The sequence below is a fragment of the Labrus bergylta genome, chromosome 4 (assembly GCF_963930695.1).
Source record: "Labrus bergylta chromosome 4, fLabBer1.1, whole genome shotgun sequence".
In the NCBI taxonomy this organism is placed as follows: domain Eukaryota; kingdom Metazoa; phylum Chordata; class Actinopteri; order Labriformes; family Labridae; genus Labrus; species Labrus bergylta.
Window position 1 is genome coordinate 26,924,946 of NC_089198.1, and position 26,299 is coordinate 26,951,244.

At 39.8% G+C, this 26,299-nt stretch overlaps 1 protein-coding gene across 2 annotated transcripts in view; it reads left to right on the forward strand.

Annotated features, from left to right (window-relative positions):
* st6galnac5a (ST6 (alpha-N-acetyl-neuraminyl-2,3-beta-galactosyl-1,3)-N-acetylgalactosaminide alpha-2,6-sialyltransferase 5a) overlaps window positions 1–24,412 on the forward strand; it is a 44,168-nt gene extending 19,756 nt beyond the window's left edge. For both annotated transcript variants that reach the window (XM_020629990.3, XM_065954255.1), the window contains exons 3-5: window positions 10,596–11,008; window positions 18,378–18,485; window positions 21,446–24,412. In XM_020629990.3, the coding sequence (XP_020485646.2) occupies window positions 10,596–11,008; window positions 18,378–18,485; window positions 21,446–21,704 (780 nt within the window). In that variant the 3' untranslated portion in view covers window positions 21,705–24,412. The remainder of the gene's footprint in view (window positions 1–10,595; window positions 11,009–18,377; window positions 18,486–21,445) is intronic.
* Window positions 24,413–26,299: the final 1,887 nt, after the last annotated feature.

The window sequence follows — 26,299 nt, forward strand, 5'->3', positions numbered from 1 at the left end:
AAGCTGCAAAGGTTGTTTGGTGTCTGGGATATAAAAGCATTGTTGATCGAGGAGGGAGAGCAGCAGAGTAGAGGGTGAGACAGACATGAAGCTGTGGGTGGACTCATTAAAAGCAACCCTGTAATAAAAATCAGCTGTCACTGATTTTTTTTGATACAGAGATGGTGCTTAAACTTTGTGATCAATTTTGAGGTCATAAAATGTTGGTTTTCATATTTTCATGTATTTTTCTGTTTCTGTGTCATCGCTCAAACATCTTCAACTGTCAGTATGACTACATGCTCAGTTAAATCAAGCAATGGTCTTAGCTCGATGGGGTCATTTAATTGCACATCGGTCCTTGTCCCAGTGTATAGGCACCCAGTGATAATTCATTTATTGAAATTATATCTGACTGCGCTGCACTTGGTGGCAGTATGTCCGCTTTAAGTTTCTGGACATGTGACCCATTACATAACATACAAAACAATCATACAAGTTAGAAAGCGGCAAACTGGTTGTATGTTTAACAGTGGATGCATGGCCATCTTTACAGCTCTGTACATACTCTACCCTTTACTTTTGGTACAAATACAAAACACTATCCCGTGATATCCAAAGGAAGACGACAACACAACTTCTGCTATATGCAGCAATGCTGTTCGCGAGAACTGCAGAATGCCTAGTTTAGTTTGGGGCTGTTTGAGGTGAATACTTGCAAGAGTGAATCGATTCCCCAACCACATGGGTGTGTTAGTCTGTTACTCTGAGAAATTGAAATAAATAATAAAGTACAATTTAAGTCAAAGTAACAATTTAAATGAGGGGGTGGCTTCTTGTGTGCCCTCGTCATAAAATGTGAGCAGTTCAATCAATAAGGGATTTTTACTAGATTATCTCATTTAAGACATAACAATTATAACAATGTTGTTATGCATGGAAAATGTTGACGAGGGATTTTTTAATTTTTAATTTTATGACGATTTGTATCGTGGAGTAAAAGAAAGCATTATGGGCTGTTGGTTTGGGGCACATTGGCCTTCATAAAATCAGAATTTCCCGACATTCAGTCACCAAAAAGAAGTGTCAAGGTCATAAATAAATAATATGCCAGGTGAGCATTGACTACAAACGGTGTATTAGCGTGATTCTACTGTTTGTTTTTCTGGCACAGTGATATTTGTTCAAAACCGTTTGTTGGAACAATAATGACTTGCTCATTTCCAAACAGCAGTGTTTGCGTTTTTGCTGGCTGCCTGTGCATATCTTCAGCCTGCTGGAGATTGTTGAATTCTGTGCAAATTAACTAAAGACACAGCAAATATTTGAAGGTGTAGTGTGACTTCAAATTGAGAATTATTTCTGTGCCCGGTTGAAGACTTTAACACTACTTGATGCTAAACATCAATCCTTTGGCATTTGAAATAACATTCAAAGTTGGTTTGGTTTTGTCTTGAAGAAGCCCAATTGTTGCATTTACTGACACAGGTTGATTTAGCTGCTCTGATCAAACAGCTAATGGTCCAGTTTCCCACTCACAGCCCGCTCTGATATGGTTGACACATTTAGAAAACTACAATTTGAATTGTTTGTATAGAAAGCTATAATCCAAAGCATTATTATTCATTTGTCTGATTTCACTTGATTATACCTTATTGTAAAATGTGGTACACTCAAAGAGACGACACTACAGGAGAGAAAACTTTATGCTGTTGTTTTGTAGTCTGAAAAATTCTGTAATTTTTTTTTTTTGTTAGGTACAGCTGCAGACATCATTCAGACACAAGATTGATACCAATTTATAAATGATGGACAGCTGCATTGTAACATCTTTTTTTATGATTTAGCCTAAAGTCTGCCTTATAGCTTTCTTCTATTACTCGTCTCTGACTCACAGGATAATATAGACCTTGAATAATAAGCTTTAAATTGAATTTGTTCTCTTTCCTTTCTTCTAACTGTGTGTTCACGTTTCAAAATGCCAGCTGCTCTCCACCATAACAAGCTCCTTCCACTAATTTGCAAGGGCGCCGACCTGGACATATAGCCCAACACAATTGTGATTGGTTTAAATAAATACAAGCAATCTTGAGCTGCTTTTCCCTGTTAGTGCAAAATTATATTGACCTCTGCTCGACTATTTCCCGAGCAAAAGCAAATCGTTAAACTGACTGTAGAGAGAGGCTTTAAGTGGACAAGCATCCTTACATTTTGTTTTCTCTGTTTTCTCATGATCAGTTTTTTACTTGTTTTTTTTCTTGAGATCTCCACCTATTTCTCTAATCATCTTTAGGTAGCAACACTGGATTTCCTGTAATAATTAGTATATTTAGGTTGTTTTCCCGAGATCTTGCCATTTTTTTCTTCTTATCTCGGGATTACAAAGCCATTATAATTGATTTACTTTATCTCATTATCTTGAGATAACAAAGCTTGTTTCTTCACGATTACAAGATAATTGGAGATAACTGATCTAGAAAGCAAAACAATAGTCAGATCGCTGTGACAGGTCAGACCAAGACATGTCATGCTGCCATTGTCCACATTGATGAGGTAAATTAAACCTGTTTCTAATCCATATATTCAATGTAGTCAACAGTGCTACCATATTCACCAAAGAGCAACAGTTACAGCAACAGAGTTCTGAGGATAAAGTCTCTAATGTAATCCCACCCAACCCCCTTCAACAGCATCGTCCCACCCACCTCTCTCTCTCTCTCCCTCACACACATACACGCACTCACACAAGCACACACACACACACACACACACACACACACACACACACAAATTAGGATAGACAGGCGTTTAAGACTTTTTATGTGTTTTGTTTTGTTTTTCGTGCTTTTACAACTCTGAGGGTTCAAGATAGATAAGTCTCCGAAGCAACTGGAAAAATGACTTGTTATCACAGGAAAACGGAGTGAGTAAGATGTATGGATGCATGTCCACTTAGTTAGGCCTCTGTAAAATCTGTCTGTCAGGTTACTTTTATCACCAATCGTTTGTTCCCTTTTATATAGCCACCAAAAAACAGCAGGAGATTTTGGTTAAAGCTTGTCAGGCTATACAATGTTGAATAAATAACTGGTTGGAGTTTCCTGTTCTTAAAAGTGTTTTAAAGTGTTTTTTTTATTTTTTTTTATCTTGGTGTGTGTCTGTTTGAGAGGCTTGACGTCCTCTAAACAGTCAAATGCCTTTCCAATGCCTGTACACTTTTAGAAATAAACACACATACAGTATGTGCAGTGTAGAGCCTAAATTTAGACTCTTCCTGTACACTCTAATTTAAAGATCAGAGTTCATCCTGTGGCCGCTCTGTAGGATTTCAGCTCTTGTTTTAAAACCAGTTCCCTCCTCCCTCTCCCTAACAAGATCATCAGGCATGTCACCAAAACCCCTCTCAACCTCCATCAATAAATATTCATTAGTCTCTTCGTGTCCCAGCTGCTATTTTTATTTGTCTGAAGCAGATAATTGCCCTCCATCAAAGTCGTCTTCTTTTCAAGGTGCTCACACAAAAACTCTGCCCTAATTAAGAGCGGAGCAGCATGCCGCAGAAGCTCTCATCCTGCGGAACCGCCGCTGACCGCTGGAATCCCTAATTGCCCCGGTTTTCGATATCCACTCTCTCCGGCTCATCTTCTTCCTCCTCCTCCTCCTCCTCCTCCCCCTCCTCCTCCTCCATTCCTCATCTTTCTGCTCCTCGTCTTCATTAGATGTCAGTGCTGCTCACTCTTTCCCTCCTCTCTCTAATTACTGGTCAAACGCACACACCGGACAAACTGCTCCAAATAAACCTGCCTCAATTGACTCTGCCCCTATAGCCCTGAGGTGTGTGTGTGTGTGTGTGCGCGTGTGCATCTGTGCGTGTGTATATGTGTGTAATAGGTTTTATCAGCACAATAAAAGCTTGTCTGATTCTTCTCAAAATTGAGCGCTTTTAACACCATAACTGAATTTTCTCTGCTGTATCCAGCAGCTGCTGTAACGTTACAGTAATAGGTGTACCTGTTTCACTCCCCCGTACGGTCCATCATTGCTGCTATCACCTCAACACATTATTTTCATTCTCTCTTACCCTGTCCATTTAATTTCTTTTATCGTTAAATGTCTCCTTTATTTCCCCCTTTTCATCCTGCTCTCCATTTAATCATCTCATATCATAAATTGCACATTTTGGCTCTCACAGTAGGAACCAGCTTAAGAAATTAACTTATTTTTTAGGGCATTTTCGTTCCTTTTTTATCTGATTTTATAGCTTAATTTGAAGGCCTTTTCACTGGCAGTGTAGCTGAATGATGACATACTGCATTAGCATTGCAAATATTCACTTGATTCATCCCAGTGAGATTTTACTCTAACTTTACCCTGCTGTTAGAAACAGCTGGCTTTACAGAGGACTGTGGTGCAGTCTGACTCAAACAGTCTGTCTTTTGCTCAGCATAGTTCTTGTTTCATTTTGTCTGGTGTTCTTTCAATGTTGTGAAAAAGCAGGCACACTTGTTGTTAATGCTGCTGCAGTTGCCTGCTGTTAGTTGCTTTTAGCCATTACGGCAAGAATGTAGGTCAGTTGGACAGTCTACCACTTTAGTCCAGCGGTTCAATTGATCAGAGTTTTGTTGTTGTGAAACATAAATAACAGTTGCCGTCTCTGTTTTCTCTATATCCTGGCTTCCATCCGACAGCTGTATATAAAGCCACTGTGTGACTGGTGAACTGTGATGTGTCTTAATGAATAGCTTGTGTCTTCATGTGTCTGATATTTCTGGACTCTTTGAGAGGAGATTGCAAAGCATTTGACGAAAAGGCTTTGTGTGAAACTGAAAATAAGGAAATAAAAGTCCTTTTAGCTGCAGACATTCTGCACACAGTGGCCCTGACTCTATCACAGGTATTGTCAATACAGAGACAGCTAAGAATATTTTCATACTCAGTAAAGAAACTCTATCCATCCTTTCTCATATCTACTGTGTAGGTAAATAATGTAGCATGGCTACTGTTATAGGATAATTGAAGCAGGACACGGACAGATCCCATACAGTATATACTGTATATATGTGGGGACTATTGTTGTTAATACCTTGTGTCAAGGATAAATCTAGCTTTTTTTTTTTACTAATGGCCTTGGAAGGTTAACATTTTCTCCTCTTTTAAGCTCTAGTAATTTTCCGATCAAAACCTCTCTATGTCTCCCCTCCAACGTATGACACTAGAGAATCAGTCGTCAATGAGCCGTGAGGACAAATACTGCATTCAGAAAACCAGCGAGCGGCACATTTAGACCCTTAACATGTATATGGAGGTCGGAATTCCCCAATTCTTTCCTCTCTTTTTTTTAGAACATTCAAGAGCTTTTTGCTTCAAGCTGCCAGTAATTTCTGCCCGTGGGTAGTCTTCTCTCTGAGGAGGTTGTGGAAAACAAAGACGTCTTTGACGTGCCCAAAGGTCAGACCGTAGGAGGCTTAAAACGCTCTGTTCTGTTGTGCTATCTCTGCGCGAAACTAGGCAGCCAGACAGCGTCCTGCTGAGCCGGATGATTGCTGCCACTCGACGCTCACAGTTACCGGACATATCCCCCATTTTCGCATCCTTGAAGACCCTGTCATACTCACGAAGCCCCTTGCTCGAACCCCTCTTCCTGCTGCATTCACCCAAACAAAATCAATATCAGCCCTTGAATGCCATTTTTGACTCTGAGGGGGGTTCGATGTACATCAAGCATTATAGTTCGCTGTGGTGTAAGTACTGTATGTCTTTTCCTCAAGGGGCCCTGCTGAGTTGGGGGGGGGGGGGGGGGGGGGGGGGGGGGGAGAAGGGTGAGGAATTAAAGCTGATTTCATGCCCCTTGTGAGTTTTAACCACCAATTATTGCCTGTGCTACCCACGGCAGGGGGCTCTGAGAGCTCACTGCTAAACCAATCAGGCTGCTAGAACTGCACCTTCAACCTTTTCCAACTACAATCACACAGTAATAATGTGTGATTATATGTGTCCTCTATGGCTTTCATTCCTCTCTGCTCTTTAATTACACAGTCCTATACATGGTCTTCAAATGCCGCTCAGTAAATCAAGGTGTTTGACTCACACACGATGTCACAAACAGTCCGAGGAACACTGAAAACCTTGAGACTGAATGCGTTCAATGCAAGATTTTCGTAGTTAGTTTTCATACGTCAAACACTCGGACAATATAATAATAATTTATTCTTTATTGATCCTGCGAGGGAAAATTTGTTTTTACACTCTGTCAAGTTAACATGCTACACAAACATAGGCCAAAATACACACATACACACACAAACAAACAGGATCCTATGGACATGCACTAATGGGGGGGTCTCGGGGTGGGGGGGCTGCCCACAGTGGGCGCTCCTGGGCTGGTGGGTGCCTTGCTCGGGGGCACCTGGGTGGTGCTCAGGAGGTGGACTGGCATCTCCAATTTCCGGACCAATTTTCAGGCTTGGTCTGTGCCGGGACTCGAGCCGGTGACCCTCTGATTCTCAACCCAAGTCCCTACAGACTGAGCTACTGCCGCCCCAATATCCACAAGACCCTGGACCTTATCTGCATTGTATTTGAAGGTACCTTCCTAAATATACAAGATTGAATTAAAAAAGAATTCAATTCCATGAAAAAACACAGAGAGACAAATACACTGGAAGATTGATGGACACAGACTGACAGACATGTATGGACAGACAGAAACAAACTGACACAGAGAAAAAAGGACAGAAACACACAGAGAGACACAGAGAGATAAACAGACAGACGTAGACAGAAGACGCATCCCAACTCAGACAAACAAACAGACACAGTTAGACAGACAGGAAGAAAACATATGACTTGTGAAATATGACTCATATTCAGCATTAACAGCAGTAGTGATAATGTAAGAGTGATCTATAATAATTATGTATTGATCAGTACGGGTCAAGCAGATTCATGGCAGCAGACAATGAGTCACAGGAGCCTTTGAGAGCTACAGATATGTAACAGATCCATAAACTGGAATAGCTTCAGTCTGATCTTTATGATGCAGGTCCCTTTTGTTCAGTGATTACACTTTCAACAACATCTTCATTCAGTCCCGTCTGCTAACACAATCATCTCCTTTCGGTCCACGTCCATCCTATCTCTCTGTGCTCTCAAGGAGACCGCCTCCCTGGTCTGGGGCCGAGCTGCCTCTCCCTTTCATCCCCGCTGTTGTCTCTGAAGGTTAATCCAGGCCGCTCTGACAGCCATGCTTTCCCTGGGTCAGGGAGTCGGGCAGGGCGAGCAGTGGGAGAGGCGGGTGACGGTTCATTTGACCCTGTGAAGGACGGGCAGAGGAAGTTTCAGACGCAGACAGAATGAGGAAACAGAGGAGGCAGGTCACCTGCTGTGCGGGGAGTTGTTGTTCTGGCAGGCAGAGCAGCGATGTGTCTGGCTGTTGTGTGTCTGTAAGGTTGTGTTTGTGTGGTTTGACTGGGAAACCATAGATGGATGGATGAGTTTAATGAAACCAGGGCAGCCTCATGGTGTCAGCCACAAGTGGGACAAGGTTACGCTTCATTGGCCTTAGGCTGGAAATCTCACTCTGGAATAAAAAATGGTTTTGTCAGTCTGTGAACTATTAACTGAGTTAACTGAGGCTCAACTGGGTCAAGCTTCTCAAATGTGGCTGTTTATTGATATTTGGACATATGTTCAAACAGAACAAGAATTTTTTTCTTGAAACTTACAAATATTTGATACATTTCCCAATAGTCATAATATTTTTATTTCACGTTTAGCCCAAAAGGACAAACTCAACCCAGTCAATAACTTGTGTTACATGATTGTGAATATAACAATAGAAAAGTCATTTATAAGGATAGCTTGTTGGAAAATTTGTAGGAGATGTAAACAGTAAACCTTTATGACTATAAGATTTTGGACAGCTGAGGAATAAGTGTGTGTTCTGTGCAATTTCCATTTCCTGAAAATCTAGATTTTTTCCTCCTCTTTCAAGCCTATTTTTATACCTCGAATCAGCCAAAAATAGCACTAATGATCATCAGAATACATTATTAAGTGTGTATATTCTCTCGTGTTTCATCACTGATTGCAGCTTTGATCAGGTGCTGCGATGGGACTCGGATAAACACACTTTTAAAGAAGCTCAACGGATCGAGTTTAGATGTAGTAAATCTTTTAATTATGATCAAAGGTGTTTTTGCTGTGGTGGGAAAGAACAAAGCCAGCGATTTCCAAATCTATAAATGATAGATGTGTTCTGAATCAGTAACCATTTATTACATGAATCATAGAGTGGAGCAGTTTCACTCTTGCTTTGTCGAGGATAAATTCAATCTGAAAGAAATTTCACTTTCTTTTCTGAGGACACTCACAGGCTGCTCTTAGGTAAACTACAGTTTACCTCGATTCCATTGCCTCCGCCTAAACCACCATATTGAATGGTGTCACGTAATTTCTGCTGAAATGGAGAGCCTTGTCCAGACTATCCGGCCTATTTCTCGGTAATAGCCTGCCCTGACTGAGCTCCCTGAAGAGACCAATTGTGGCCAGCGAGGCACACTTAAATTCTGGGTGAGACAGAGGAAGAGAAAACAGAGTCTGTGCAGCCACTTAAAAGCCTTCTGGGTGAAAATGGGATTTCTGACCTGCTCCACTGGTGCCACAGCTCTACAGCAGGATGGGCTGTCAAGAAGCTGCCAGGTGGGAGCGGGTCGAGCAGCTGGGGGGAGACGGAAGTATTGAATGGATGGTGCCGCCGTCGCTGCTTCTGCTGGTGTCGATGGCGAAGACCGCAAGGACCTCATTAGCTCCACATTTCATCAAACACTGTGGCACCAGGGTGGCTCTCACTGCCGCCATATATCTCTTTCTCTTTGGCCGTCTTTTCCTTTTTTCCCCTAGTAAAAGAACACTCAGTTTTATCTTCTCTGTCTCCTCTCTTTACCTCGTTCTGTCTCCTTAAGGTCTCATTAAGTAGATGAGCCTTTCTGCTGGTTATCTGCGACTGAGTCAAAGTCAGTAGATGAGCATGATGATGACACACACACACACACACACACACACACACACACACAAGCACATCCAGCTATAATCATTTGTTCTTGTTAATGCTGTGAAAATGTGCATTTGTCACAGCTATAAGAATGTAAATAAGCAGAATATTCCTGCAGGGGAGATATTTCCAGGCACATTAGAGGCCTCTGCAGGGCTGGTTTGCATATCATTGATTTTAAATGAGTGCAAGGGTGTGTTTGTGTGTGTGTGGAAGCAGGACACTAACATGCAAACGTGCAAACATGCAAAGTAGATATGTGCCTTACACAAAGGACCAACATGTAGGGCATGTAGGTCTATTTTGATTATTTATGTGTATGCAAAGCCTCAGATGAGCTGCGGGACTCAAAGACTCAAACAGACCCTCGGTACAGGAAAAAACAAAGACTGATTGTATTGCTGTGTAATAAAACAATGCAGAATAATAATCATGACCACAGCTGTTGGTGGTGATTTAGATAAGAGTAACACCCAAAAAAGAAATCCTTGTTTTGTTTTTTGGAAAATGTCAAGGACTGAAATATGACTCCATGATTTCTTTATTCAATCTGTAAATTACTTTCATGCATTACTGATCCGTTCTGAAACGATGGATAAAACATATCCATCATTTTATCAAAGTTGTCCTAGTTTCTGGATTTGTTCAACCAGGAATCCCAAATCAAAAGAGAAAACCAGTTCACTAAAATACTGCAGAAGACACAAAGAGGCAAATATATAGACATTTTTTAGTTAATCTGTAAGAAGTTAACTTTCCCTTGTTCCACCAGAAATGATACAAACAAAATGACTGTATTGTTTCTGTATTGTTTATTCATTCTGCTCTTTTCCCATGTAAATGAAGATTAAAAAACAGAGGATCCAAAAAATTTAAGAACAAGGGGAAGTTGGAGAACAAATAAGAAATAAAACCATAAGATTTACCTGAATCATAATATGGGGGATTAATCCACATATTTATTGTTGGTATCATGTTATCTTCTGTAGAATTTTTTTTTTTTTTAATCAAATGTATGAACTGCTAAATAACTTAAAAGCTTCTTATTAAATAAGACATCTTATGCATCTTATGTTTTATGCATCACAGCTGTTGTTTTGTGAGTAAACACATTCCTGCGTTGTGTGCGAGTGGGAGACAGATTTAAGGTGAATCCTCTGTAAGACCCCGGGGTTTCCACCGAGCACAAAGCAAAATGACAAGCTACACATCCCTAGGGGTCTCCGTCGTTACCCATTTGTCAACAAAGCTTTTTTCTGCCTGAAACACAATGTGATGCTTTTTACCAAAGTTCCCCTAGGTGTGCATTTCTGTCTGCTTTGCATATTTCTGTTCAAGCCAGGGCTTAACGCAACTTTCAGGGCTTCTTTTTAACCTCTGGAATAAAAAGAGTTTAAATACCAAATATGGTACATTTACATCTGCCGGCAGTGCTGCTGGTGCTTCCACAGGGACGAGAAAGCCAAACATTTTCTTGCACTGAGCATATTTGTTTTAGGGACTTTAGTTATTTTCCTCTTCTTACTCAGCTCCTTATTTGTTTCCGTTATTTTCCTTCCCTCAGCCTCTCAGGAAGCACTGTAGGACCTGCTCTCTGGTGACCAGCTCGGGTCACCTTATCGGAGGCGGACAGGGTGAAGCAATCGACGAGGCCGAGTGCGTCATCCGCATGAACGATGCCCCCACTGCCAGAGGCTACGGCCGCGACGTGGGCCACCGCACCTCTCTGCGCGTTATCGCTCACTCCAGCATGCAGAGGGTCCTAAGGAGCCGCCACGAGCTGCTCAACACCAGCCAGGACACGGTGTTCATCTTCTGGGGCCCCAGCAGCTACATGAGGCGCGATGGGAAGGGTCTGGTCTACAACAACCTGAGGCTGATGAACCAGGTGCTGCCCAAAATGCAGGTCTACATCATCTCCCTGCAGAAGATGCTGCAGCTGGACGACCTCTTCAAGAAAGAGACGGGGAAGGACAGGTGAGTGAACTACTGGTTGAACCATGGTAACATGAATAAAGGAGGATAGGAATGCAAATACATGTACAGGCAAGCCATAAGTATTGGCTGATATGGGCTTAAAAATTAAATGTCTTGTCTTATAAGAGTTTTTTAAGCTCTCAGCCCTGTGTCTTTATGTTTGCCTATGACTATAACAAGAAAAAAAAACACAAATCTGAACAAAGGCAAATTACAGTCAGTTACAGAAACTGAAACAAGATGTAATATATCTGTGAATATTTCAAAATGATTATCCACCCTTTATATTCCATCTCTCTTTTCTGCTTATTTGCACGTATTTGCACTTATTTGCACTCTTATGTCTCTTGTGGCTTCCCACAAGTACTGTGAGTAAAGATGTGAGTGTTGGCTGTTACAAAGCAGCTGCATACACAAGCTGCACTGTTTTTGAAAATCAAGCTAGAAAAGCATCGGTTCTAAACTCTGGTTTCATGAAAATGTTGTTTTGCTCGTTAGGACGTTTCTGGAGTCTCAGATGTTGGAGTTCCCTGCATCTCTTTAATATGCCACAAAGGGAAATAGTTCAAAGTGGTTTGTGTTTGACATGAAAACGTAATGTAACTAGCTCTTGTTAAGTGCAATAGACACACTTGGAGTTTATGTGTCTGCAACACCTTCTCTGAGCAGCAGCGATAAAAGGACTTGTATTTAATGAGTCCAGGCTGAGTATTCAGTCCTGTGGTCATTAATGCTGAATGACACACTACTCTTTCTGTTTGCATGTCTTTCTCTGTCTTTGAGAAGACACTGAATCTGAATTTAGTTTAGGATGGAAGTCAGAGGGGTGTTTGCTGAGTCGAGGATTTGGTGAATGGCTGCGACATCCATCCTTCAGGATCTGTGTCTACAGTCGTGGTTAATGTTTACAGTGAACGAGCGGCCTCTGTCGCACTGTTATCCTTTGTAGCATTAGGCATTAATATCAGCGGGGCTTATTTGATGTCTGTAGAGCGTGGGAAGAGAAAAAAAGAAAGCAGAAAGCATTACTGTTATGTCTGTCTATAACATTTGAGCGAGCCAGCATGAAAAATGTGCTGTGCCATTGTTTTTTGAATAACAATAATTTTACCTAATTTAAAAAATAAATCATATTTTGAAGGAATGGTGACACATGTGAGCAGCATTAATAAAAGTAATACGGAGTAATGAGCAGTGGGATTGGCAGCCTAGCATGCCTGTAATTGATATTGCGGGTTCAACCAATATAGGGAAGGTGATTAAGATGCTATGGGTTTTTTTCACATCCAACCGTTTTAATAACAGCAGCAGAGGAACAATATAAAAACAGGTGTGTCTCCGCATCTCTAGTAAATTGCAGAGTTGGAATGAGCCTCAACTAGTTATTGGAGATGAATGAGCTTTGGAAATAACTGCCCCCTGTGTCTCACTGTAATTTCTACTCAATACATTAAAAATAGAGTAGGTGTAGATTGGTAGATCATTCATTAGCAGAAGTCGATGAGGAACATTTATGGTAACTTTGTAAAAAATAAGAAGAAAATGAAGTGAAGCTTGAAAAAGTGTAAAATGCTGAAAGGGATGGAACACCAGAAAATACATATTGTATACCCAGGGGAATCAAGTAAAATGCAATGAATTATGCTCAAAAAACAAATCTCACCTTGATTTCTGTAATTTAAATCCCAAGGATTGTAAAAAGGAAAAGTTATACTACAGCAACGGAGCTGTAATCAGATAGAAAATCATGTGGAAATTAGGTAGATACGGACAGTCTGCAATCACTGCAGACTCTCAGGTTGAAGGCGTTGATGTAAAAAATAATCCTCCTCTGTGTTTGCCTGCTCATGTTTCTTGTGGGAGATGTTCAAAACCTACACTTTAAATCATGTACTCGTCTTTATTTTCCAGTTTTGTTTCAGCGACGTGTCCTCACATGAGTTCACTGGTAACATGTGTTTGTGATGAACCTAATTACACCAAACCTTCATGTGACCTTTACCTGTCAGAAGTTAGATTACAGCCATTATAGTAGACACAGGGCAATACACTGTGTCTTGTAAATGAAAATCAACGACAACCTAAAAGCCAAAGGTTATTTTGTTATTTTTCTCTATTGACCTCCTTTAACACACCTTATTTAGACCCAGATGAGTTTTACATAAAAGAGAGCACAGGGGCTAAAAGGTGGGATAATATTTCATTTTATAAAGGCATATCAGCCAGCTTCTTTTAATCGGAGTATCTGTATTTTACAATCGCACCACACTGAAGAAAAGATTTCTAAAAGGAGCAACACGCTTTTAAAGTATTCATTAAATGGTGAATTTGCTAGCTGTATTAGACCAAACTGTGTAAACATGAGGCATAAGTCGATCTCCCACTCAAAGGTTGTTTTCAGTCATTTTCTTAGAGGCAACCATTGATGCCAGGAGCTTGACATTTCACGCCACATTATTCATCCACATGTTCATCAACAAGGAGAGGAGGAGTTCTTCTTAAGTGAGATTAGCTGCATGCTTCCTTCCCTAACACCTCCACACATCCCCCGCAGATTCCTGGGTGACAAAATGTTGTGCTTTGAACTTTAAAAGTTTTTTAATTTGCAAATCGAGTGTGTGGTTGTGTGTGTGTGTTTGTGTGTGTGTGTCCGACTACCAGGCTGTTGTGATATTAAAGCCCAGTGGCTGTGTTTGCATATCACAACAAATCACTGTGTTCCAGACAACCTGGGTCCTGTCTTAATTAAAAGAAAATGAGAAGTCTGTGCTTCGGCTGCGATAGCATCACTTTGGCTCGCTGCCGCTGTTTGTCGCTTGGACAGGCTCTAATAAAACGGAGAGACACATAAAAGTGCTTTGTCACTATTCATCACATGGTTACTCAGCCTGTGCAGACGATTAGTTCAGAAAACAAAGAGGAACTGGCCGTTTGGAGACACAATTTCCAGTGAACACAATGTTACAATAAAGGTTGTTTGACATGTAACACGAGTGTGAAATCAATCGTGAAATTTAAGCTCTAGATGTTGAGCCCAATAATGTCCACATGTCCATTAAACTTTGAAAATGCTCAAATTTAAATGTTAATGTAGTCCTTAAAATTTAAATCTTAGTCAGTTGTTAGAAATGGATATGACCTAAAGACAGAAAAGTTTGTCTTCTAAAGGTACTCTCTCAACACTTCACGTTCCTCACTCCCCCTCACTTTCCAGGAAGATGCTTCTCTATCCCAGCATCGCCCTGCAGGTGAAATGTTCAATGTACAAATGCTAAACAAGCTTTTTAAGCAGTGATTCTTGCCTGACACGTATCCCCCTACACAGCTCTCTCTGTGAGAAAAAAAAGACACAAAGTCTGAACACCTCTTAAAACAAGAAGGTAAACCCTCCACCGCAGACGTGTCACCCTCATCAAGAGGAGGCAGGCAGGCAGGGTTTCTAGGCCCCCGTCTGGTTGTTCCTGTCAAGAATTTTCTTATCAGGCTTGTTCTTTGTTTCTTTGCCTCACTGAGGTAAAACCTGAGCTGCCGTGGATGCTGCTGTTTATGTGTGGGAACAGAAAACAAGCAGTTACAAGCTTTTAGAAAGCAGCAGGGTGACGAGGCGGTCCAGAGATCAGGAACACATCCTGTCAAAATGCACTTAAGGAAGACATTGAACCTCTGCCCCCAATCTCTCCCATGCACTACATTTGAAAGGATATAGTGATATGTCCTTGAAAAGCAAAATTCAGACTTATTAAATGTTTGTTGTATGTGTTTTAAAGTGGAGTTAGTATAAAAAAAATATGTTTAAACTCACTCCAACAATCTTCAAGGCTGGTCGGTCTGTCGGTCTGTTGATCCACAACTTTGGGTGAAATTTGAAAGTTCATCAAATATTTAATTGAGTGTGATGATGTTTTGGACAAATACTCAGGAAGAGGACTCTGTTTTACTTCATCGATCAAGTTATATTTCACCATAGCCAAAGTTTTCACTTCGCTGTTCAAATAGCTTCCAAGAAATGGATTGGATGGAAATGGATACGTTCAAAGTGTTCACACTTGTTTCTCAATGATCAGGGACTTGGGATTGTGCATTAGTCCAACAATAGGAGTTGACATTTGTGATGCTTGGAGCAATGTCATCACAACTGTTGGATTGTCATGAAATCTGGTGTTTATATTTGTGGCTTGCACAAGAGTTGGTGGTAATAATTCTTGTCTTTGATGATTTTTCTGTGACCAAACATTTAGAAATGGAATCAGACTCAGCTGTCCTCTGTGTTTTGTGCTAATGAGCTACAATGCTAAGCTAAGCTGGTAATTGATAGTCAAACATTAGGGGTAGTACAAACTATCGATATGGCAACATACCTTCCTCCTGACTTGTGTGACACTACTATTGGTGCCAAACATTGAGATTTTGATTTATTTTTAATATGGTGCTCTAAACTGATTTTCCTTCCAATGTAACTCACTGTGTCACCACTTCATGATTACTCTCACGTTGGTGCTTATGACATGAATGACAGTTACCAGAACAGAGATTAATTGGCCAAAGACGAAGTTGACAACTGGATAAAGGTAGAAGAATAAGACAGTGGGACAGTCGGACAGCTGTGAAAAGAAGTTGAAGGATTGAGCATGATAAGAGGTGAAACTGACACCAAAATACATTAACCCTACATAAATCATTATATGAATGTCCTGCAATATATCAATTACAGCACACTCTCTGTATCATGATGTTATCATTATTGTGGGCCACATATCATGTAAGCGTAGTTACCCTGCGATGCCAACATGTAGTTAACATTATACCTGCTTAGAACGTCAGCATCATGAAATTTATCTCAAATCTCAGCTGAGTCCAAAGGAACTCCCTTTCATTGGAAGGGAAAATGCAAGATGAAGGTCAATCTATTACTTATATATCACTTATATATACTTACGTATCAAATGAATGTGGCAAAGGTTTAGTGATGCTAATCATTAGTAATGTGGAAATGCTACATCTTTGATTAGAAATGAATGAACAAGTTAATAAAGTGTGATAAATGTAGGGCATTCAGTAGACCAAGCTTTTGTTTTCCACTTCTCTATTAATTATGTTTTTTACAGTCAAACCTTGAAGTGACTCTGTGGGGACAGTTACAATGAAAGGTCGAACAGGTTACTTGTATTCATCTGGAAACCTCGCCATAGTTCCAACGGGCCCATCTAAAAAAATGCACCTGATAACTTATGCATGAATACATGCACTGGCCACCAGTCATAATCCCAGTTGAGACGAGGTTCAGCTGTGCAGCAGGGGAGCATGACTAGATGCACAGCTGTGCCCGATTCAGCTGAAGGATTCGAATGTATCCCTGCTGAATATTTTACATCAGCTCCCACTTCAGTTATTTCACACCATGTATGAGGAGCAGGAACAGTGATTGTGAAATGTTTTTTGGCTTCTATCATTTGTGATTGATTTGATGAATAGAGATTGTTCCAGACGTGCTTTGGACCACAGCAAGTAATCCGCCTGCATCACTGTGTTTGGCGTGACTCTAGCTGTGGCTAAAAGCCAACGAGTTAAGAGCTGTAAAACACAGCAGTTCTTTGCGCTAAATACTATTATCAGTGTTATTACATGCTTATAGGTTACCATGGTAACCATCTTGATTTAGCAAATCTTAATGGAATATCTTTATGGGAATGTCATTAGTTCTGCAGGTATTACATAATATTCAGTTGTGTTTGGAAAGTAAGACAAGAATAAGAGGTGTTAGTTATATTCCATCAGGACAAATCAAGTTCCAATTTATACTTTATACTATATGTGTCAAAATATTCAAATCAAAGCCAGAAAATAGGAGCTATGTGGTGGTTCTTCAGAAAAATTCAGAGGATAACCAAAGTCATTAGCATTCATCCTGTGAGGAGCATTAATCTCTCTACAAAATATTATCACAGTTAGTTGGAGATAGATTTCAGTTTGGACATAAAAGTTCAATTAAAATCCATTAAATTTTCCAATAAAGTTCAAGCTAAAGTGTTTCATGGAATAAGTTAAAAACTTTGATGAGCTGATGGTATTAGAGGTTGTCAAAAGCCATCAGGAATCTATGATCATGATCAGACCATGAATTTCCCAATATATAACGATTGCAATCCATTTTTGGAACTTTCTTCCATTGGATCTAAAAACTGTGAACTCAGTGGACATTTTCAAAACTGAATTTGAAGACCCATTTGTTTAGATTTGCCTCTGTTTGATATATGTCTGCTTACTTATCTGTGTTGAATGTCTTTTTTAAAGTATTTTATTCTGAAGCACTTTTGGATGTCTGCTCTTAAAACATACATCATTAATACAATCAAAGTATTCAGCCTGGATTGAACACTTTGGTGTGGAAGGTGTGGACTGATCAGTGTTACCATCCCTGACTAACTTGAAACAGTTTGGTTGATGCATGTGATGCCATTCATGTCTACTCAAATATAAATCCTCAAAAGTTGTCTTTGAAGAATGTTCTTGGGATGTTTTTCTTCATGGGAGCCTTAAAAAAATAAGCCTCTGATTAAAATTTCAATGTTTATGTTATTTATTCATTTAGATGTTCTCATTATAGCAACATTTATCTTAAATTAAACGCGTGAAATGATCTGTCAATGAAATCAAAACTTCAGTGATGTTTATTTACTTTTAAATTAGAGACATTTTTAATTTAAACTGAAGTTCTTCATCATCCTTTTAGAAGTGGTTCAACTTTTATGACTCTGAAGCTCATTAACTCAGTTCAAAACCAACGAGGGATTCTTTAAGTAAATATGGTGTTCAGACTGTTCTGTTTGTTCATCACAGAAAAACCCAATGAGAGAGAGCGCTCTGATGGCCAGTTAGACTCTGAGAGATTTTCTTATTCCATGAAATGATCATTTCATAGCTCTTTCATTTCCGCTCATCGCAGAAAGCTGTGATTAGTGCTCATTACTTTGACTGAAACTCTGCAGTGGGAAAGCAGCAGATCATGCTGCTGCTGAAGCTCTGTCATTCCGACTATCGGCAATACACGCAGACCAAGACCTCTTTCTGATTAAGGGTTTGCGTATTTGACAGGGTTCATTTGTATCAGTCGATATATGTAGGATGGATCTGTATTTTAATGAAGCTGGGAGGGAACACAAATGATCTCGCAGTCAGGAAAAATCGACCTCTGGATTTAGATCAATCTTCATTCTGCCATAAAACACAGATGTGAGATATTCTGATTATCTCTCCCGGTTAATCACATTCAAGAATCAAATATTGTACAGTTGGTATGCGGGTGCTCTCCCACGCATGAAATCCACTCAACCCTTCTCTCTGTCTCCCTCCCTCCTCTTCCCCTTTGCAGGAAGATATCAAAATCATGGCTGAGCACCGGCTGGTTCACTATGACAATCGCCTTGGAGCTGTGCGATAGGATCAATGTCTACGGCATGGTCGCCCCTGACTTCTGCAGGTGAGACACAGCAGCTGAATGTAAAACGAAATGATCAGCTCACCACCAAGCATTCTCTCTATGAGACTTTTAAAGCAAGCTTCATATACAGCAGCTTCGAATATCTCGAAAATCCAGAGAAGCAGTCACCTGATAAGAAAGATTAAACTGTAATACATTCAAGCAGCTGATAAATAAAATGTCACTGTGGCTGGAGATGTGTTTTGAATACTTAAATGCTCTTAATAGTAGTAAAAAGTAAGTCAGTAAACAGGCTAGAAATATAAATATTAATCTTTTTTTTTAAAAGTTGTAGTATTATGTTTTAACATCAACCTGCTGTCGATGTCCAGTCATCTAAATTTGTACTGAGCAACACAATATATAACTTCCTGCTTTGCCACTGAAGCTGGCATCAATCAAGCCCTCAATCATGTCTCATAGCATGACTCACCTTTTACACCTTTACACCTCTTTTTTCTCTCAAGCTTGGTGTCTAAAACAAAAGAAGAGAAACGACCGAAACAATCAATGGAATAGTTGTTGACTTCAAAGTTGTAAGACAGAAAATCTATGCAGAAAAAGGCTGCATATCCTCAGTGAGAACTTAATATAGAAAGGCCTTTTTCTCCCCTCATGACACATCCTGAATCATTGGAACTACTCTGATTGAAAAGAGGGAAAATGCCAAATGTGGAAAATAAATACTGGTAAAAGTTTAACTTCAGGGATTAGCCTTTCACGATAGTGTTTCAAAATGTATAGTGAGGTGATCACACCAACATTTATGCTCCTACTAAATAGATAATGAGGCCTTCTTGACTGAACTATTCCATCTTTATTAAGTCCTCAAAAAGGCCGCAGGTGTTTATTCTGTCATGAGGTCATGTCCTTATGGTTACTGGGGGAACTTGTTTGCATGTTCTCTCTGATCAGTGCCAAGTGTAGTAAACCCCAGCCAGACAATGGTGAAGCGTACTGACGTTTCTCAGAAGCCTTTAATTATGTTCAGCCTTATTCCGTATTTTTAACATAGACGAACGCCTTTTCTCCTTGAAACATCGTAAGAGCTACAGGACAGACAAATAGCAGGAAATTGTCTCTTACAAAATAGAAAATACAAAGTGTGCCATCAGAAACCAATAGTTATCTGTATGACATGTTAACAACACACAAGGACATTAATCAAAAGTTTACTTACATAAACTGTTACGCTATATACATTTTAGCATACAAACAACCACAGCTAAAGCGTTAAGACATTTTGAGTCATAGTTACATTGTTTTTGCAGCAGTGCCAACAAACATACAATTCCCTTGTTAGACTCTTATTTTGGATAATGATACAATAACTTTAAAATGAAACATCAACTTAACTTCATGTAGAATAAAGGCTTCCAGGTTAGACCAACTGCTTGTTGACATGTAAATGAAGAATGTGGCAGAGAAAGAAGGGTTTCTTTTCCAACAGTGTAAACTACAGCCCGACCGATCTGGGATTTTTGGGACTGAGTCCGATATCAATATTGGGCAGGAAAATAATCTGATACCGATATATCGGCCAATATCTGTCGAGATAGATAGATATAGATATGAACATTTATTACGTTGATCTCTCAAATGCAGATATAAAAGATATACAATAAAGACAAGATGGTCACTCAACTGGAAAGTGAGATGTATCACTGCTTGACACTCTGGAGAGTGATGGTGTTTGTTTGAATCTATATAGCACACTCTGCTAAGATAACTGCTAGTGTAATACAGTGATGCTCAAATTAAATGATATTTGACTGGTTAATAAATCTAGTTATATTGGCTCATATCTGCAATAAAATTTGCCAATACAGATAGTCATTGATAAGCTAATATCGGCCCGGCGGGTTAATCAGTCGGGCTCTAGTTTAAACTCACCAAAAGTATCAGAACATCAAACGTTCCTCCGTCAAGTGGAAACATTTTTTTTCAAAGTGGCTTTTCAGTGCGTTTATGCTCAACACTAAATGATGTCAGAGAAACATCATGCACTATGACGTCTGTCCCATGTAGCTAAAAGGCAAAGAATTATGGGATGCATCGACAGACTCTGGCTCTTAGCAGCAAACCCGTCCAGCCCTCATTAGCAGAGTTTAACGGCTTGAATCACAGCTCACGTTTCAGCAGACTCTCCCGTCAAGAGGTTTTAAAGGAAGAAGAACAAATCTTTTTAGATTTCTCAATAAAAATACCAAAGTGTAAAATGTTGAGTTAAACTTTGTTTCTGCTTTTGATTGATTAAAGAATTATTTTTTTATTTTGGGTTCAGGTACTAAGAAAATATGGAAATCTGTTTTATTTATTCAAGAATAGTTGGCTTAAGCAGATACTTTTCATTTTTCTAATGAGTGTAATCTGTGGATTTTTATTGGATCTCATCGGACTGAGAATTCAAATCAATGTTTCTCAGACATCAAGTTGAATATATTTGATGGACTTCAAGGGTAGATGTTTGAGTGAACTCATCAATAAATTAGCAATAAAAATCCATTATGCATCTACTATGTCCTGATTCAAATTTACAGGTTTTCAAGCCCTTTCCTCATTTATATTTCTTTTTTCATTCTTTGAATTGTTGAACGTGTTGAGCTGCTTCTTGCTGTTTTTAAAAACCTTCAGTTTCATGAATTACTTGTTATTGTTCTATATTTTCCATCAAGTTGAGCTTCCGTTACTTAAGTGCTCTACCAAAGCTCAGCCACTTTTCAAGAAACTTTCTTTACTTGTCCTTTCCAATCAGTCTTCAGCTGCAGGTGGCCTTTAACAAATAATCAACACGAGCTAAATCTGTCTCCTTAAGGCCTGGAAAGACACATCAATTCATACAGATTAGTTGCCCTCCTTCACCGTAAAATGAGAAACTCAGTGGGGTGTCTTTCAAGTGCCTCATGAAAGGTTTTTTTTCTTAAATGTCAAATGTCTCTCCTCTGTCACATTCACTACAGGGGGCGTCAGCATCAATCCGTCCCCTACCACTACTATGAGCCCCGCGGGCCGGATGAGTGTGCCATGTACATCTCTCATGAGCGTGGACGGAAGGGAAGCCACCACCGCTTCATCACTGAGAAGCAAGTCTTTGCAAACTGGGCACGGACTTTTGACATCCACTTTTACCAGCCGGACTGGAGCCCCCCGCCTCTCCCGGCCAATCGGACACTGGAGACGGCGATCGCTGCTGCGCCTGTGGTACCCAAAAAGACGTGATGGGTGTGGGGGTTAGGAAATACTTTTAAGTGTTTTTATAGGGGAGAACTGAAAAACGGGAACTTTGCATTATTCAGGAGCTCTTGGATCTGAAACAGAACGGATCATAACGGACGATCACCTCAGAGGAAGGACGGGTTTTGTATGTGTTGCTGGACTTTTGTTGTACACAGATCGCCACCGCTGCAGCTCCTGCTGTGTTTTCTCTATGGAGGTGAAGCAGTTCAGTTGTACGTCCATTTTTATTAATAAAGCCTTGTAGAGTGAGGTTATACAAGGAGGCAACAGTATTCACACTCTCAATGCATGCATTCATTGCAGCGCCTCCTCGTTTTTGTGCGTACAGATGTGTGCGAGTGTGCGAGTGTGTGTGTGTGTGTGTGTATGCATAAGTCTACCAACACTATCACAGAGCATACAAACTTGAGCCCGGGCTCTACACAAAGCCTCTCTTTGGCGCTGTAATACGAAGGATTCAGTGCTTACAGTTCAATGGAAGAAAATACCATTACAATACCCATAATCTATAGAGTGTAGAGCTGGAGACAGCGTTAGCGGAATACTAATAAAACTGTAGTATCAGTTAAATATGGCGGAGTAAATTATCCCTGTTCAGGGGTTTCTTCTCTAGCTGCCTTCAGATATTGAAGAGGTCAAGTTGGATGAGATTCTTTAGACCCCTAAAGACCTTCAAAGCAGATATTCACTTCCCTGACTTTGAGTATTGCTGCCTTTCAGATGTGTGCAATGTAAGCTCACTGAAGTGTCACCATAGTCGAAGTTTAAAACGCCAAACTTCCTGCTTCGATGACAAGAGTGTAACCTTACAGAGGGTTTAATCTTGGCCCGGTGCAGATGTATGATGAGGCTTTGTTGGCTGCTGTCACTATGTAATAGTGCAATTTATACAGCTACAAGTCGGATATCCATGTGAATGCACAGGTAAGTCACAAAAGACAAGTGGGAGATTAAGATGGAGAGCAGGGATGCAGCGGTAGCATCCTTCCTATTATATTCATCTGCTGCTGCTGCCTTGAGCCTGAATTACCTCGTGGGAGAATTACACTCTTTTTTTTTTTTTTGGGGGTTAAACTGATGAGTATGTGATCTGTCACTCCTCTCTTCTCCAGCTTTCGATTGTGTTTTATGTGCACTCTCCTCTCATTCGATGTAGTGCGAGCTACTCGTAGGCTGCCCCGTCCTCTCCCAGAGATCCTCTATTTTCCTCTCCATGAATAAGAATCAGGTCTGGAGGAAAGTGATGCCTCGTGTGGTTATCTTAATGATACATCCTGGTGCTGAGTCCTTATTGATTCGCCGTCATCTTTGTAATGTGAGTAATGAGAGGAGAGATGCCGTGGGTCAGATACATAGGTGCTCACACCTCGAGGACGTGATTCACATCATGTCTCTTTGGTGGAGACGAGGATACGATTGCTTATCATACAAACAGCCGCAGGAGAGACTCTGCTTCTGTTCGGTTTCTTCGCCTGGCTCCACGTCTTGCTGTTGACTCTGTTGTGCAGCAAAGTCTAAGAAAGTGGTTTGTTTATTTGTGTTTTTGTCTCAGAGTGGAACAGGTTAGCACAATAGTCTGTCCAAGGGAACTGATAAGCATTTAAAGGTTTTGGGTCTTTGCCTAATTGCTGGGGGGATTTCTTCAGAATATTTTCATTTTCTATAATTTTTTTAGTTATAAAACACAAAACGAACAAAATTCCATCTACAAGTCCTCAGAGGCCAAACTGACAGGTTCAGTTTGACAGTGAAATTTCTAAAGTTATTCCATTTACAGAGAATAGCAGCATCTCATTGCTGCATTATGAAAAAGTGGAATATTTATATAATTTGTTTCGTAAATAATGAAATGGTTCTTCCCTTTCACACAGAGTTTAATGCCATTTGTCATGCCCATACAATGTAGTTGCAGTCAGCAGCTGGTTAGCTTAGCTTAGCATCAGCTGAAAAAGTAAATGTTAAAAACAAGATGCTGTTTTCCTTGAGGTTATTCACTTGACCTTACATTGATTCCAGACAGTTCATGGTTCAAGACAAGTATAATGCTCGACAACACTCCCTTAAAGAACTTTTTTCTGCTATTCTTTTATGCAGCTAAAATCAACATATTCTGTTAGGGGTACCAAAATAAAACTTCAATTGTGATCCTAAAACCTGTTAGCCAACACAATTAACAATGTTTTTAAGAGTTAGCTTTTGACTCACTCTTTTTTTAATAGGTATGGCAACATCAGCCTCTGTTAATTTTATTTACACCATATTTAAAAAAAAACAAAAACAGAAAGAATTAGGTTCTAGCAAAACAATAATTGTGTAACATGACACATTATATATATCTGAACGTTTTTTTTGTCCCACCCCCTAATAGCAAGCGATACAAATATCTGAAGTGAAATCAATCTGAACACCTAACACACAGCAGGACAGGATGTAGGAGAACAATAACAAACTTTCAAACCTTGAATCACTCATCAATTGTCTCCAATTATTCTCTGTTAGCCAATTAATGTCCAAAACAACCAGTGCTTAAAATACTTCTGTTTTATTTTCTCCGGGGTTTTTTTCTTCACATAATGGAAATGTAAAATTCAAATCAATAAAGTACTTTTTATCAATACTCATTTCTTTCTGCTGTTTCTGTATGTGACGCTTGGAAAATGTTAAACATGATTAAAATAAAAATGGATGTAGTTTCTGGTGTTTATGTACAAGCCCTCTGAAATAAAGGATGAAATGTGGAGGTTTGTGCAGAACGAGAGGGCGGTGACTCACCTTCACTCTCCACTGACGGCAGCTGCCATCTTAGCCTTTCAATCTCCCTCTTCCTGTCTGGTTGTGACATCCGGCTGTGTCACACTGAAATAATAATGAAAGACAGGCAGAGCTACAAGGCCATTCCTCCCCAGAGCTACAAACAGATCCCTGAATGTCTTTAAAGCCGAGTGAAGAAAAATACTTACATATAAAAATAGCACCGCCTGAATCAGCTGAAAGTAAAGAATGTATATTAAGGTAACATTAGAAGATGATGGAGAGGCCAAGGACTCAGCTGAATGTCATGCCTTTAGTTATAAGACACTTCAGCCTTATAGATATACACACCAGAATTACATCATTGCAATCTATAATAAAATCATAACACATGGACAGCTGAATGGTGTACTTTTAAACATGATTATTCTTTTTGCTAAAGACTATAATGTGTCCATTATGATTCAATCTTCTCAGCTTCTGTTGTTAGCATTATTTAGTTTTTGCTGCAACTGAATCTCCTCAAAACCAGCACATAGGGACTGAAAAGTTTTTGTAAGTATTCGCCTTAAGACTAGGGATGAAATGTAGCTATTGTGCTAATTCTGGCACATTTACTTTGGCACGTATTGATAATGAAAATGAATTGAATTGTTATTGGTGTTAGCACAACATGATAAACAAGTCTCTAAATGAATGCTGAATCACACTGAGCTCCAGAGATTTAAAAAAGAAAAAAAAGTCTAACTCACTGGCTTTCTCCAGCAGATGAAGCTTTGGTTCTGTTATAACGTGTGAAGACATGAGACAGAGTTATACTGTATGCTCATTTGTATTTCACCTGGATGTTGCATTTGATACTTCTCTATAGCTTTCAGTCATATCAAACATCCTGAAGACTTTGTTTGTTTTATTTAAGGCATGTTTTTAGGTCATTTTTGCCTTAATTGAGTGTGACAGCTTAAGAGAGGAAGTGTTGGGAGTATAGTGCAGGGGATGATGTGGAGCAAAGGGCCGAAGTCAGATTCGAACCCACAGCAGAAGCAATGAGGACTACAGTCTCCTTACATGGGGCACGCTACATAACCGCGAGGCTATTCAGCACCCCAGACTTTGAAAAAACCTCTTAATATAATTACTTTTAGCATTTGTCATTGGATAAAAAAACACCTAAATTGCTCAGTTAATGACAGATTTTCTTTTTGAACCAGCCAGTCTGTTATTTGAATTCTTCATGCTTCTCGGTTTACTCCCGCCTTCTTGTAAATAAATGAACTCCAAACAAAGCAATCTGTTTAAAAAAAAGGAAAAGTTCATTTTAACTACAGAGCTTCATTCAAAGCCAACACAAGAGTGTGTCTCTCTCCTTAAATGTAGTTCTCTTAATCAAAGATAAAGAAAGAAGCCATATTTAAATTTAGAAATACAGTGAGCTAGCAGCAATGATCATGACTTATGCCACAGCTTTTGTTGCAGATGAGAAGGAAATCTGCAGCTGCTAGAATTACAATAATCATTCCTGGGAATGACTGACATTTCTAAGGCTCCAGAATGGGGACGAAGTTGGAAATCCAGAGCCTCTGTGGAAATTGGACAACCTGTCAGGCACACGCTCTGTCTCTGAGACAGCATTTGTGTTTTTCTGTTTGTGTCATTTAATTAAACAGACTGGCCCAAAGGGCTAATGTCTACATTATTCTGCTTTGAAAGACAAGAAGTGTATGCATTTGAGCTAGCTGGTGAATACTGATGCTGTTCACTGTTTGAACAAGTAGTGTGACACATTCACAGCGATCTTTCCTGACTGAAATCTCTCTGCCTCTTTG